Here is a 16,565-nt window from a genome sequence, read left to right on the forward strand (position 1 = left end):
TGAAGTAGAGATGTAAAGATTAATCCATTACCACATTAATCGCTAAATTATTCTTACCATCCATTAGTCCTTTATGAAACCAGACTCATTAGCAATGTTTAAAAAATCTGATTAATCGATCAAATCGGCAGATTAATTGATTATTATAAGAATCGCCCAAGCTCCGAGGCTTGTGGCTCTGAAGGTCTGTAATCGCCGCGGCTACGATGCTATTTTCCTTTTCCCCTCCATTCGCTTTAAACAGCGTGTTAGCATTAAGCTAGCAGACATTTGAAAAGCGGAATTCTCTTTAAGATCTTGTTTTCCTGCCAAAAGCAACAGGTCATGCCAAAAAAACCTTGCCTTTGACCCCTATTTCTGGAGTCATTTTTCACTCCCTATATCTTGTCTTGAAACTGACGTTTCCGCCGGCGTTGTAAGTCAAGCTTCCAGCGTGTTGTTCTCTTCGCCGTAATAGATACTTCTATCAAAAGGATCGTTAACGTCAGTCGGCTACCGCTGGATAATAATTGTTTTCATTATTTTACTCGATTAAGCCCGGCCAGAGCCCGATTTGCCATCTCTCTACATTACATCCAATATTCCGATATTACGGACGCCTGTTTCTGTCCAAATTGTTCCTGATTAATTAAATCACAGACAAGTGATAATTGATTAAGTTGGTGCACGTAGCGGCTCCATGAGACCTCGTCTCTTATTAGCGGTCACGTTTAATTCAGTTTGAGGTCAGGCTGGGTAAAAATAAGTCACTTTTCACGTCACTTTTTATCAGACAAACGAAAATAAAATGATCTTTACGTTGTAGCGTCGTCTTCATCTTCTTCTCATTTCGGCTTTTCCCTTCGGGGGGCGCCACTGCAAATCAATTGCCTCCATCGAAGCCTCCTCTTCTCTCGGGTTGGGGTTGGGGTCAGTCAGGGGTCACTACTGCGAATCAGTTGCCTCCTTCGAAGCCTCCTCTTCTCTCGGGTTAGGGTTAGGGTGAGTCAGGGGTCACCACTGCAAATCAGTTGCCTCCATCGAAGCCACCTCTTCTCTCGGGTTAGGGTTAGGGTCAGTCAGGGGTCACCACTGCGAATCAGTTGCCTCCATTGAAGCCTCCTAGTTTCTCGGGTTAGGGTTAGGGTCAGTCAGGGGTCACCACTGCGACTCAGTTGCCTCCATCGAAGTCTCCTCTTCTCTCGGGTTAGGGTTAGGGTCAGCTAGGGGTCACTGCTGCAAATCAATTGCCTCCATCGAAGCCACCTCTTCTCTTGGGTTAGGGTTGGGGTCAGTCAGGGTTCACTACTGCGAATCAGTTGCCTCCTTCGAAGCCTCCTCTTCTCTCGGGTTAGGGTTAGGTTTAGGGTCAGTCAGGGGTCACCACTGCAAATCAATTGCCTCCATCGAAGCCACCTCTTCTCTCGGGTTAGGGTTGGGGTCAGTCAGGGTTCACTACTGCGAATCAGTTGCCTCCATCGAAGTCTCCTCTTCTCTTGGGTTAGGGTTAGGGTTAGGGTCAGCTAGGGGTCACCACTGCAAATCAATTGCCTCCATCGAAGCCACCTCTCCTCTTGGGTTAGGGTTAGGGTGAGTCAGGGGTCACCACTGCAAATCAATTGCCTCCATCGAAGCCTCCTCTTCTCTCGGGTTAGGGTGAGGGTCAGTCGGGGTCACCACCGCAAATCAGTTGCCTCCGTCTAAGCCTCCTGTTCTCTCGCTCCCATGACCTTCATCTTTGACATTATCCCCCAAAACCATGGACCCCGTGTTGTCCATGGGGTGTATTCATTCCTGACCCTATCCATCTTGGTCACTCCCAAAGAGAACCTCAGCATCTTCATCTCCGCTACCTCAAGCTCGTCCTCCGGTCTTTTGCTCAATGGCACGGTCTCCAGGGCGGGCCTCAACCCCAGTCTTGTACACCTTTCCTTTCATCTTAGCTTTCATCTAACCCTAACCCTAACCCAACACGTCGCAAGCTTTTCTTTAGATCTACAAAGACACAACGCAGCTCCCTCTGACCTCCTTTGACCTCCTCTGTGCTTTTCTATCAACATCCTCAAAGCATATCCTCCATCTGTAGTGCTCTTTTCTGCCATTAAACCATACTGCCTTTACATAGTAGCGTAAATTGGGCAATTGCATGGTTCGGTTGCCACGGCGACGCGCTTAGCGCCTTATTAAAAAGCTAGGATTTCTCCGTGATTAATCGGCGATACGACGGCGGAAGATTATGCATCCGTGTGGCTCTTCAGTCGGAGGTAATTGAAATGACCTCATCAAAGTTTGCGTTTGTGGCTTCACCTCAGAAGAAAACACAGCTTGTTAATCGGGAACGCGTTCGATCGCGGGGGTCACACTTAATTGCCGTGTGTTTTTAATTGTATTCCGTCGCCTGGTAATAGATTGGCTCGTCTCCCCGGAGTCGATACGGCGCTCGATTTCACCTGAAGACGCCAGAAACTTCTTAACCTCCTGCCCGCCTCCTCGTCCCGTTTGCCACCAGACACTCCATTCTCAGCAAATATGAAAAGTCAAATGTACTGGCAGCCCGCCGCATCTGCTGCTTACTTATGCATGCGCACGCCGCGCCCGTATTAATATCCGGCGTTGACTCCGACGACACCTGTTTTGAGCCAGCGTGGCAAACGACAAAATTAATGCCAATATTAATGATCGGGGATGAAACCTAAAGTCGTTCACGAGTAATAGATTTATCCTTTTCACATTCTTATTCAGTGTAAAATACGAAACGATAAAATGCGTAAAAAAAAAAGGCAAAAAATTACGCAAAGTATCGGCAGATTTTAGAAATGAACAAAGCTAACGATTTTAGAAATGAATTAGACTAATATTCAGCAAAGTATTTAAGGCAGACGCATGATGCTGAACATAGTAAAATATTAGAAAAAAGAAATAGACAAAGATTTACACAGAAATTCTTTGACAGAAATGCTGCCTCAAATTCAAAGCTCCCAGAAGGGGAAGGAAAAACTCCAAAACCACAATTTGGGGAAAATTAGAAACCTTCAGAAGGGACCACAGGTGGGAGGAGCCAAAAAAATCATTCATAAAGTTAGAAAAACAACCAAAAAAAAAAAACCCTTACAAATATTTATGTACAATAATTTAAGTGGAAAAATATGGCATCAAAAGGAAAATATTGGTGGTAGGCAAAATAATAATAATAATAATAATAATAATAAATAATAAAAATAATAATAATAATAATAATAAATAAAATAATAATAAATAATAATAATAAATAAAAAAAACAATTGAAAAAAGGACAGATGACAAAGTTACAAAATATCAGGGGGAAAAATATTCAAGAGTACAAGACAAAAATACTGTCATGAAAATATTGGCATACTGTCATACAAATTGAAGAAAAATGTTTCAAAATAACAGAAAACGAAAAAGAAAAAGATCAATAAACAAATACTAGTTAGGGTCTAAACATATTTCAAAATTAAAAGGAAGGATGACAAACTTACAAAACATCAGGGGGGAAAAAAATATTCAAAAGTACTACACAAAAATACTGTCATGAAATTGTCATACTGTCATACAAATTGAAGAAAAATGTTTCAAAATAACAAACAAAAGAGAAAAAGAACAAAACAAACAACAAAACATCAGGGGAAAAAGTATTCAAAAGTACTGCACAAAAATACTGTCATGAAATTGTCATACTGTCATACAAATTGAAGAAAAATGTTTCAAAATAACAAACGAAAGAGAAAAAAAACAATAAACAAATACTAGATAGGGTCTAAACATGTTTCAAAATTAAACAAAATTAGGATAAAAACTACAAATGACAAAATATTAAGAAAAAGATGAATTCAATGCTTCAAAATTATGAGGAAAAAAACAAACTTGAGATGGTGCAAACGTTTTGCAAAAATAAAGAACTATTTAGCTAAAAATTCATTAACCCTCCCAAAAAAAATAAGAACAAAAAACGCAATTAGAAACAAGAAAATAAGCAGAAAGGTGAAAAATAAATTGCAGCTTTTGAAGGGAAACTCCAAAAGACGCTCCGGCCATAACGAGCATATGATCCGAATAAGGAGCCCTGATCATTGGATCTAATAACAAGGTCGTTTACGAGAACGAAAGAAAAAGTTAATGGCCGCCGTTTGGAGATGGAGTGTGTGTCTTTGAACGCAGCTTTATTGCTGCTTTGGCCTTAATAAAGGCTCATTTACTGTACCCTGCAGGCGCCTACATTTCTATTCATTGCCACACAGGGAATTAGTCATTGGAAAATTGGATTACCTCTCTTGTTTTTTTTTTGTTTTTTTTTGTTTAATTTGTGCCCCCGAATACCTCTGGCTTCTCTATGCCTCTTCCTACCACCGGGTTGAATTCACATTTGCACTTTTATCACTGGAAAAGTGCAAGAAAAAAAAATGCACAATCAGCGTCTCCATTAGGTGATTTATTCGACGCTCCCGTTGGCTTTGGGTAAAAAAAAAAAAAAAAAGGTGGCTGAAGTTTGCGGCGCTGAGGTGCGAATTAAATCTTGGCAGCGTCGCTCGGCGCCGCGCGTTTTACATTCGGCGGGCGTGCAAACAAACTCTTTTGCACAAAGTGACTGAAATGGAAAGGCAGGCGGGGCATAAATAGCACTTTGCGCCAAAAAAAAGGAAAAAATCCAAAAGCGGACGTCTCATTCTCAAGGAGTGACGGCATCGAGGCATCCGGGGTTCCTTTGTTCCCTGGGGGGCTTACGGTTTGGCCCGCAATGTGTCTCTGACAGCAAAAGTAAACGTTTGTCTATTTTCAGCCCCCCCCTCCCCAACCACCAACGTGGACTATTAGTTATCCATGTCATTGTGTTTATCCGCCAGATGAGGCGGAGTAAAGAGCTGATAACGCTTCATTCAATTGTTTATTTTCCTTCCTTTCGGCCAGGGGTCAGCAACTCCGCACTCCCGACTGGCACGCACGCCGCTCTTTAGCGCCGCCCTAGTGGCTGCCTGGAGACTTTTCAAAAATGGACGAAATATATATATATATACATTACGCGCCAGACTATAAGCCGCAGATAGTTCATAACATCAGATGTTAACGCAAAAAGATGGTGAATGGAAGTATTTATTTGTATTTATTTAAATATTTATTTCGACTTTTTTTAAGTTGTCTGCTTAGCACCAAAATTCATTAAAAGGATGGATGTTTTCATCAAAAAAACACGTTATAAACGACACATTGCACATAATTCATATATACAATCATGCAATTAACAATCATGTAAATCGAATGTAGACGTCACAAACGTTTGTACAAGAGCTTAATCGATGTATACACCATTTTTATGTTTTAATTACTGCATTTTGAAAACTCTTTTTGAGCACAATTGTTCCAGAAATTGACTCTTTGAGCAGATACACACATTTGCTTTACCAGTGGATTGCTCCTTGCAAAAAAAAAACACAAAAAAAACCCAGCAGATAAGCTGCACTGGACTATAAATCACAGGGCTCAAATCATGAGGAAAAAGTTGCAGCTTATAGTCTGAAAAATATAGTATATATATATATATATATATATATATATATATATATATATATATATATATATATATATATATATATATATTAGGTTGTTTTTTTCCGGAGAAGCCACTGACAAAACGCTGTGTAAAATAGCAGCAAGATCCTTTTAAAAGAGCAGCGGTGTATGCAGGCCACGTTAGTTCCAGGCGAGGCGCTTGTGTCGGGCAGGAGATGCTTAAAATAGTTGTCGCATGCCCGCAGCCTGAGGTGAGCGCACAACAGCGTTCACTTTTCATCCTTGAACAATGGCTGCCCCCGCCAGGAGGCTTGAATGAGGCATCGTGAGGGGCGGGGGGGGGGATACATGGCGGGCGCGGGGGTGTTAATGATGCCGCACTACATCAGCCCTAATGATTCCGCGGACAAGTCCACTAATGACCAGTTAATGGAAAATGTTTTTTTTTTTTTTTTTTTTAGTTAGCAATTTAAAAACATTCATGAGCTCAAAGGAAGATATATAAGCGCAAATACAAATATCGCAAAATGAACGCAAATATCTGACAACAGCTAATTGACCAAAGATAAAATGGAAAATGTTTTAAAAAATAAATACAAAATTAAAATAATCATGAAAAAATGTATCACACACAATTAGCTCTTACCAAAATAAACAAACTAAAAAAGGGAACAAAAACAAAGAAAAAACAACTTCTTTTGTGGATGAAATGACCGAAAAAATAAAGCTAAAATATTTTTTTAAAAGAAGATTAAAGGCTTTTGGTACCTAAAATACTGTTCACACATATTATAAAACAATAAAAATGCTGTATGATTTAAAAACTCAGTATTTTGCAAAAACTAATAAACAAAAAAATTGATAATTACATCCTAAGAACCACTACTGCCACCTGCTGGTCAACATACAAATTCTTATTATTTATGTATTTATTTGGGTAGATGGATAAAAATACCAAGCGCCTTAACGATACTCGTACGCGCAACATGTACGCGTCGGTGTCAGCTAACGAGCTTTTTCGCTTGCCGGTCGGGCGCAAAGCTTTCCGTCGTAATTTGCTCGACACTCGGCGCCTGAGTAATGGAAGCCCTCTTTTAAGTGGCGATAACGACGTTGCAGGTGGGCCGTAAATGGAAGCGTGCCATCTAGTGTGGTCATGTTCTTTCATTACAACACAAATATCATTTCCATTTCCTGTGCCGTATCTATAAAAACACCATTTGAGTCCCACCGTGTCGTACATTAGCGCCATTCTTTTATAGTATTGATTTAAAGCAGGTAAGGAGCCCAGTCGGGGACATTTTTTTTTTTTCTTAGGAGCATTTGGCTCAGTTATGGAGGTTTTTTTTTTGTTTGTTTCGTTTTTTTTTTTTTTTTTTTTTTTTTTGCGAGTCCGAGCCGGCAGCCAGCGGCATGGCTCCATTTGAAGCCGCAAAAATGGAATTTAGTCAAGTGCAACTCTGATTGCAATTGGAGGCTCCTGCAGATTCATGTTTCTCAAACTGGGGTCTTGGCTTATTATTCCGTGAAAAACGTATATTTGGAAAATACGCATGTTACGCTATTGTCCAATCCCCACGTTTTGGTTTCTGAGACAAGGTGACGTCAAAACCTCAGTAGCGATTTTTGCTGGCTAAAACGGGCCTGCTTTGTTCAAAAGTGATCAGTAGGAACGGTAACTGTCATACGTCTCATTTACGTCATTTACAAAAGGCCATCTTACTACTGTTGCCAGCCTATATGGAGCAGTTGAGTGCTGCTCGGAACCAAGGCTGCTAGCATCTACTTTTGCTCGCCGTTGCTAGCGCTGCTAATGTGGCTGCTGCTAATCGTTGGAGACAGGTGTCATATAATACTTTGTCAACGTATTGAAGTCAAAATCAATCAATCAAGTTTATTTGGATAGCCCTGAATCAGAGTAAACCACAGTAGCGGTTTTTGTTTCTGGCTAAAATAGCACTTTTTTTTGTATTTGTCATCAGTAAAATCGATTGTTTTGAGTATCACTGTGCTAAAAGTATCTAAAATAAATATACATACATACATAATTCTAGCCCAAAGGCTTCAAGAACCCGCTAAGACATATCTAAAGTAAAACGGGGACAAAAATAATAACCTAAACTCATGGTGTGCCAGCTGGGAATGAAAGGAAAACCGAAGACCATGATGACGCTCAGCGCAATTGCAAAGCCATTAGGCGTCCAATTAAGCCGCCGCTTCGTATGTAACTCCCATTATGAGGGGGTTATTTCTATTGGGTGTAAGAGGTGTATTTAACTGGACAATGATCGCTTTTTTTATTTCCGTTTCGACGGTGACGCTGCAATCCCGACGAAGCAGAATTGAAGCAATCAGGACCTGCGGAGGGAGTTTTGTTCGTAATTGTTGTTTGTTTGTGTGTTCATTTCATCGTGAGAAAAAATATCTGACAAATATCAGCAAAACAGTCGTTCGGCTTAGCAATGGTGACTCAAGGGCTTAGGGATGCTGAGAGGTATACTTTAGGCAGCTAAGATTTCAAAGACAGCGATGGATGTTACGTATACGTAGCTAATGGTGCTAAGCTAGCTACACTTTCCTGATCACCCAAAGACGATCAGCGCGCTAAGGTTTGTAAGACAGCTAAAGATGCGAAGAAATGTGTGGTTGGTTGGGCTTCTAAGGTTTTCAAAACCGTGACGGATGCTAAGACAACAGATGTAGCTAATGAAGCTAAGCTAGCTACGCTTTCCAGGACACCCAAAGATGATAAGCGGGCTAAGGTTTGTAAGACAGCTAAAGATGCAAAGAAATGGATTTGGCTGCTCAAGATGGCAGATGTCATCAGTGAAGCTAAGCTAGCCAAGGTTTCCACGACGCCCAAAGATGCCAAGACTGCTAAGTGTTGTAAAAAAGCTAAAGATGCTAAGAAACGTATGGTTGGTTGGGCTACTAAGGTTACCGCAGATTTAGCTGATGATGCTAAGCTAGCAGAGATTTTCAAGACGCCCAAAGATGGTAAGACTGCTAAGAAAGCTAAAGATGCTAAGAAATATACAGTTGATAGGGCTGTTAGTTTCCAAGATTGCGATGGACACTAAGACTGCAGATCTAGCTAACGGTGTTAAGCTTGCTAAGGTGTCAAAGACCCCCAAAGATGCTAAGATTGCTAAGGTTCAGAAGAAAGCTAAATATGCTAAGTAACCTATGGTTGGATGGTCTATCCTAGACAGCAGATGTCACTAATGAAGCTAAGCTAGCTAAGCTTTCCAAGACACGTAAACATACTCTGACAAATAAGGTTTGTAGCTAATAAAGGCTAATAAATGTATGGTTGGTTGGACCCAAGGTTGCTCAGGCAGCTACGTTATGTTTTGTAAGAAAGCTAATTACGCGGAGACAGCTTGGGTTTTTCAAGCAGATATGGATTCAAGACATCCTGACTGCAGAGAATGCCAAGACAACTCGCTACTAAGAATACTAACGAAGCAAATGTTGCCCATCAATACACAACAGTAAAAGTTTTTTCAAAAGCTCAGGAAGCTAAATAGGATGAGGGTGTTCACGCAGCCTAGGATGCTAACATTGGCTGAATTTGCCGGACTTGCTAGTTTAGCTAATAATTTGCCAGAAAATTACGCTCATTTTTTTTGAAGTATACTAAGGTGGCTAATGCTAATATAGATGAGATTGTTTAGGAAGCTAAGGACGCTAATACGGTTAAGGCAATAAAATTAGCTATATCCAACATATTTCTACTTTCTCGCTTCAACAAACATCTGATGGCTCTGTCTAAACTCTTGTGTTTTTCCAACCTAGCTGTACAATTTTGAAATGAACGGCGCAGTCGAGAGAATTAAAAAAAACGTGACGCTTCGGATGAATGTTGACTCTACTTAATCGATTTTGTTCCCCCGCCCAACCCCATCGGATACGTCTCCTCCGCTTTAAATTATATTTTTCTATTTACCTCATTCAATTTGAACGCGGGCCGCTCAGATAAATGCCTCTTTAAACATAAATTCCCGTCGAGTATCTGCATGGCCGTAATGATTCTGTCTGTTTGTCATGGCGGGTTTGACGGCTGCGATTAGACGCGCCGCTTGGAATGTGTAATTTTAGATCAGTGGAAAAGTGCAGTGTGTGACTCTCCCCGGCCTAAAAATGGGTGGAAAATTAAAAAAATAAAATGCACACTTCCTGAATTTGGATGGGCGCAGCCGTTGCTCGTTAGCATTAGTGACTGTCATAGAAGTGCAAAAATACATTACCGTTTTTAATAATTATGTATTAGCGCAAAAAAGGGCAAACGTTGTTCAACACAAAGGCGCTAACTCAAGATGCTAACTGCACGGATGCTGAACTTGTCAAGATTGCTGAAGAATTTAGGGCAGCTAAGGCAGTTTCAAAATCTGGTTTTAAAAACCGTACAATTAATAAAACTAAGAACGCTAAATAGCTAAGGGTGCTAAGACAGCTAAGTTGAATCAGGCAGGTAATTATTTTGAGATAGCAGCTGTATTTTTGGAACTAGAAGTTTCACCAGATTATAAACCGCAGGAAACGTCGGAGAATTATGCAGAAATATGGTAAATGCACATGTTTTGTTTGTTTTGAGCTCATTTTGCTTTATTATCAACAATAACATAGACGTGCTCGGGTTGTTAGAATACTGCACCAACACAACAGTATCATGCTTGATGTGTTTACGTTCCCCCTGGTTGATGAGTGGGATAGCAGTTCAAACTCAAGTCTTCAATAGCGTTGTCTTCTGTGTCCCGTTGCTGAATTTGAGATTGCCCCCTGGTGGCGGGTAAGAAAACAGCAGATACACCGCCTCAGCCTCAGTGTTCAAATCGTGAGAAAAAAAGTCGCCATTTTGGTTCAAAATTTGCAGTAAGTCTTCAAAATTAGTGCATGTTCCTAAGGAAGCTGAAATTGCTAAGCTAGCTAAGGATGCTATGATTGCTAAAGGTAACTAAATTTTGTTACAAGATGTTTAGTTTTGCCCGTCCCTGGACTTTTAAGTCAACTGCTACAACAGTGAAAAATGCTTGAGGCTGCGTCAACAAAACCAAAGCAAAGAAAACACGTTTGATGCTTCACTTCTTTTTTAATGAATAAAACCAACTTGCACCATTTCACAACTGCTGTAATACAATGTCCTCCTTGTATTTACAGTAATTGGCACATTGGTCAACTTTACTTCCTGCCTGAGGCAATTGGATCTCGTGCTGGCACAAATGATTCATCAGTCAATATGTTTGGAAAAACAAAGTTAATGAGTAGGACATGTTGTATCGCAGCTACTTGTAGTGTTGTAAAAGAAAAAAAAAATGTCTGTGGGGTCGGGACCACATGCTGCAAAGATAATTGAAAGTTTGACCATGAATGCAAAAAGAAATGGCATTACTATATTTTCCGTTCAATAAAACGCACCGCAAGCGCTTCCTCAACCAATGGCCTTTTTTGAAACGATTTTCATATGTAGGGCGCATCGTATTATAAGGCGCATAGAATAGAAGCTACAGAAGAGGCTGGGGTTACCTTATGCATCCACTAGATGGAGCTGCGCCAAAGGAAATGTCTGAAGCTGTTGTTTTAAAGTTTTTAATACACTGCCCAAAATAGTACCAGCACAACATCAATATTAGCCATAAAACATTAGCATTACTATTAATCATAAAGCATATCAAGTTTTTCATTTATTAAAAAAAAATGCATCTCATTGTTAGACTTTACATTACAAAATCATCTGGCGGGCCGAATTACACCTGTTTGCGGCCCCCGTGCCTCATGTTTGACACCCTTGATATACTGTATATATTTATCATATAAAAATGCCAAACAGGGTGTTGTAAAAATTTTATTTGGAAAAAATACATTTATAATTAAAATCCAAGGGGAAAAAATGTAATCATTTTTAAAGCTATAAAGTTATTTTATTTATCGTCTCCCTAAAAATGAAAAACTCACGCTGTATACGGCACAGCGGATTTTACGAAAATTTGAGGATTTTAGGTGTGATTTATGATGCGAAAAATGCGGTAAACAAAATTAAATAGAATAATTAACCAAAAATTGAGTGTACGGGAAGTCGGCCATTTTTGTAGTCATCTTTGCGGACATGCCTACGAAAAGTGGTCCGAAGCAGTGATCCAAAACAAACCATCACTTTTTTTGCGCCGTCGAATTATGTGGGCGGAGCATGGAACCAATGTTTTTGAATAATTGTGATTATTAGCTTTGCGAAAGCTCCTAATGTTCGTTTGTTCTCTGCCAAATGGATAAAATTGTTACTTTTCAAAGTCGGTGCTCATTTGTTTATGTCACGTTAGCAGAAGCGTTAAAAGCTGCTTTTAATAAAAGTATTTAATTAAAAAAACACACACCGCAAATGGGTGTTATTGCCTTAATGCGCTTTTTAATGAAAATGTTTTTATTTCTTTGACTTTTGCGGTTTGTTGACGTGAAATAGCATTACTATGACGTCCGCCGCTACGGGCTAATGAGAGCCGTAATTAGTTGAAGGTTGCGCTTAACGCCGCGCTTTCATTAGCTATCAGCGGCTAGCATGTCGGCCCTTCTAACGAGCCGGCAAATGCATTTGCTTCCGACCTTTAATGCGTCACGTGTTTGCTCGTCTCTCGCCCGAGTTGTCAGGAGCTAATCGGACCGCTTGATGCTAAGTGAAGGTCTCGCGCTCGCCGCCAGAATGAAGTGACGGGAAGCGAAAAGCGGCCGCCGACCCATTTCAGCCCAACGGGATCGATTGAGAATTGAGTCGAGGGTTGTCCGACCGGGTTGCTGCAAAATAAATTCGAATGAATTGGGTTTCGTCCTAAGAGACATGTGGAAAATGGCGTGCCGATTAAACAAACGTACAAAATCAACTCATTCAATCCCAATGACGTGTTTTTACGTTTTTTTTTTTAACTCTTTCAGTGCCAAGCGTGAGTGGAAAAGCAAACCATATATTTCACATTTTCACTCACCGTTCAAGGCCAACAGGATGTTGTGTGCTATGTGTTTGTAAATATGGGTGCTGCCATTGAAAGATTGACTTCCATTCTTCAGTTATACTTGCAGCTAGGTAACAGCTGTGTTGTAAGTGTGGAAACACTGCCATCCAATGGTCGCAGTTATCACTACACCGCTCATTTGGTTTATACTAAGTAAGCATTAGTCAAGGGTGTCAGCTACCCTCCATAAAAAAGTGCTATGTGTTTGTAAATATGGGTGCTGCCATTGAAACATTGACTTCCATTCTTCAGTTATACTTGCAGCTAGGTAACAGCTGTGTTGTAAGTGTGGAAACACTGCCCTCCAATGGTCGCAGTTATCACTACACTGCTCATTTGGTTTATACTAAGTAAGCATTAGTCAAGGGTGTCAGCTACCCTCCATAAAAAAAGTATTTGACCAGAATTTTATTATTTATTATTGTTATTACAATTTTAAAAGATGAGAAGTCTCACCAAATGAGTTAATCCAGACCTAAATCCCAGACTCTATATATTTTTTTTTCCATTTTTAAAGCCTTTAAAAACATATTTCACATCAAAGCGAAGCTTTGAAGGAAGACACCAGGGAGCTGAAATTTCACCCAGATGGTGACCTGTCAAAATTAAACATGGCACAATCACTTACTTTAGTCCTCACACTAGCCATCCCTTGGCTAGAATGCTGCAAGAATGACGTGATGTTATGCGAGGTATGTTGTAGTGTCTTGGATTTTTTTCCCAGACTTAGGTCATGTCCATTGTTTGGGGCATTACCCCAAACTCATTTTTTTCCCCCTAGAATAATCTACCTACCCACCCACCCACCCATCCATCTATCTAGAGGAAAATGATTACAAAAAATGGTCGAAATACCACACAAGGTTAATTGGTGTTTGGATTTCCCTCTTTTAAGCCGTCCCCCGAAGGTCGAAACCTCCTGGATTACAGCCCGGACAGTCAAACCCAAGTCCGGTGAAAGATGTTCCATGAAAGCTCCTCAAGGGGCCTGGTTTGCGACTTACGCCGGGCTCGGCTCTCTCATGCTAATGCGTCTAATTGTTTCCTAATTAGATGGGAATCAATGAGTTGCATTCTAATACTCTAGCGGGTCGCTTGCGAAAGCGTGATGGATGGAGGTCCAGTCAGCACAAACGCGGCGCCGGACCATCGCCATGCCTTTGTTGGGCTCAGCTGATGGTGTGGAAATGGAGCTGTAAATTCCTCCTCAGAATCCAGTTTCACTTTGCAATAAGATCCATTTTTGGTAGGGCATGCTAAATAGACCCAGATTTGACGTCCTTCAAGTCAATTTTCCAATTTTTGAATCGGAACCTAAAACTGCTGATTACTAACCCCCGTTTTGAGGCTCAGGTAAAGAAGCAAGTTGTGAAACCCGTCAAGAGATTGTCTACAGACTATGCATTGTGAAGTCGCGCTTTGAAAGTGACGATTCTTCACAGGAAGTTCTGTTGATCAATTATTTAGCACCCCAAAGGTGTTTTTGCACATACTAAAGTAGGTAGCACCGCGTCTTCTTTTCAACAGTCACATTTTGTTCTAATAAAATATGGTGGGCATGTCTATTTTACATAGACACACCAAAAAAAAGTTTTAATATCTCATTACCGGAAACAATGCAGGGCAGGAAGTCAGTAGTGAAGAGCGCCCCCTGGCGGCGAGTAAAATAGCCATTCAAAATCAAAAGCAATACTTTGGTATTGTCTTGTGGTGGGTATCTCTTTTACCGAGCCGTCCGAGCTATAGCGTAAGCCTGGGAAAAAACAAAAAAAAACTTGCACTCGCATAAACCAAGTAACATAAGCACAAAATCTCAAGATATACATGGAAGTACTATTGCCACCTCTGGCTGGGAGGAGTACTACAATGAAAGTATGTGCAGAAGGTAGTTGACGTTGCTGTGTGTTCATAGTGATTTCAGAGCCGATATGCCAAATTTGTACGCCGACTGCAGGGGTCCACAAGGGCCCATCGTCGGGTTGATATGTAGAGGGTTTAAGACAGGGGTCCCCAACCTTTTATCTCCACGGATTGGTCAAAACTTGAGAATTTTACTGTGGCTGGGGGGGCTGTTAACAGCTTTCATTTTCTTCAAAGTCGTATGCTCGTCACCCGTCTCTTGACTGGTCCTTTTCCTCTTCGCAAAGATGTCGGTTTCTCACTCATTTTACTTCTTTTTGAGTGAAATTTTGGCGCTCAAGTGACGGAAGCGAATTTTAGAGAATTCGCCCAGGTTTGAAATTAAAATTTTTTTCAGAATAAAATATCGTTCAGACCTGGATCATGCATAAAATGGAAAGAGTTGATGAGTACCGTCCACGCGGCCCGGTACCAGTTGATCCATGGGCCGGTACTTGGCCGCGGACCTGTGGTTGGGGATCTCCGGCCTAGGGGACGGACATTGGACAGAACATGGCGGAACTACCGCCACCTAGTGGCCTGGCATGCTTGTAAAAGAATAAAAGCGAACGGAATTTGCGCGCGTGCGACGTTTAAGTATGTTTCCCTCCAAGCCAGCGGCCCTTCCGCCACCAAGCGTTGGTTGTCTCTGTTTGTGGTCCGCAGGTCCTCGGCTGCTTTGTTCCTCCGCCTCGTCCTCCCCTGTCGAGCAGCTGCCGTACCCTCCCCTTTGCGTCGCGGCCAATCCGAGCCAGGGGGGGTTGCTAGGTAACAGTGCGGCTCAGCCAGCCCGGGACTCTGGCTCGGAGGATGAGTTTGGCCCCGGTTCATTCTTAGTTAAAGCCGGCTCGGGGAACCCGTACGCCGCAGCCGCTGACGGTGAGTTGGTTTCTCTACTCTGCTTGCCCGTCTTCCCTCGCTTCCGGACCCGTCGCGTTGTAGGTGGTGCGGACGGCTGTGGGCAAGAACATGGCCCCTCTGTTTTTTTTTTTTTTCAATTTTTCTCTAAATCTGTCCGCAAGAGAGAGAAGAAAGTTTTCGAGTCGATAAACAGCCCCGGGAAACGCCGGCGAGTGAGGTCTGCAGAGTTGAGATGCGGCTTTCAAAGAGATGGATGATTTGGATTCAGTGGGTGGGATTCGTCACGCTCGGCGAAACGGTCGGGGCGTTCCGCTCGCGGCTTGGAGGCTCGGGTTCGATTCTCGGTTGGGGTTTTTCGCCGCGGCGTTGGCTTCGTTAGGTAAATTGTGCATAGGTGAGGGTGCGAGCGAAACTGTATGTTTTTCTTTTCGGATTAAAAGCGAATGAATTGGAACATGAAACTACGTATTGTCAAACTGTTTTAGGGACTCCTTTGTAAAATGTTGTATGCTTTTATTTTTTTTTAAGATTTATACAGTTGTACATTGTGCGTAGTTATGCAATTTTCTTCTAGATGGGACTGAAGTAAATCTTATCTTTTTGGAGTTGCTGACGTCAATATGCCTCGAGATACCACTCAAATATAATTCGAAAGGTTAACAAATTTGACCGTCCATTTTGTGTTTCGTTTTGTATTTTCATCCAAAAATTAGGGAGAGACCACTTTTCACCTGGGCAAATTATCATTTGCAATATTTGCCATTTGAATGAATATCGGCTTCGGCTTTTTTTAAAAAAAAATCTGATACCCGATAATACATGATTTTAAAACAGTGTTAACCACAGGGAACTGTTTAATTTTTATGTTAACGTTGTTAGAGATTCTGACGACCCTGTCAACACATATATATATATATATATATATATATATATATGTATATATATATATATATATATATATATATATATATATATATATATGTATATATATATATATATATATATATATATATATGTATATGTATATGTATATATATATATATATATATATATATATATATATATATATATATATATATATATATATATATATATATATGTGGGTATGTGTGTTTGTGTGTATATGTATACATACACGGTGTATACAGGTACTATATACTACTATACAGGTACTATATATATACTATATCCGAATTTTACAGCAAAAAATGTTTTTTGTCTAACTTTGATGTTAAACAATAGAAATTTAAAAAGACATTTCAACAAAAAATTGGAGCGTAGACATCATAATTATCCCTT

The 16,565-nt window shown here is 40.7% G+C and overlaps 1 protein-coding gene across 9 annotated transcripts in view; it reads left to right on the forward strand.

Annotated features, from left to right (window-relative positions):
• The window catches only part of tenm4 (teneurin transmembrane protein 4), a 185,784-nt gene that overhangs the window by 41,074 nt on the left and 128,145 nt on the right, over positions 1-16,565 (forward strand). For 8 of the 9 annotated variants that reach the window (XM_088427927.1, XM_088427919.1, XM_088427920.1 and 5 more), the window contains exon 4: positions 15,072-15,284. The exons of the other annotated variant lie outside the window; for it this stretch is intronic. In XM_088427927.1, the coding sequence (XP_088284053.1) occupies positions 15,072-15,284 (213 nt within the window). The remainder of the gene's footprint in view (positions 1-15,071; positions 15,285-16,565) is intronic. 9 annotated transcript variants of the gene reach the window in all.

The sequence above is a fragment of the Hippichthys cyanospilos genome, chromosome 11 (genome assembly GCF_059441005.1).
Source record: "Hippichthys cyanospilos isolate Australia breed blue-spotted pipefish chromosome 11, RoL_Hcya_1.0, whole genome shotgun sequence".
Lineage (NCBI taxonomy): Eukaryota > Metazoa > Chordata > Actinopteri > Syngnathiformes > Syngnathidae > Hippichthys > Hippichthys cyanospilos.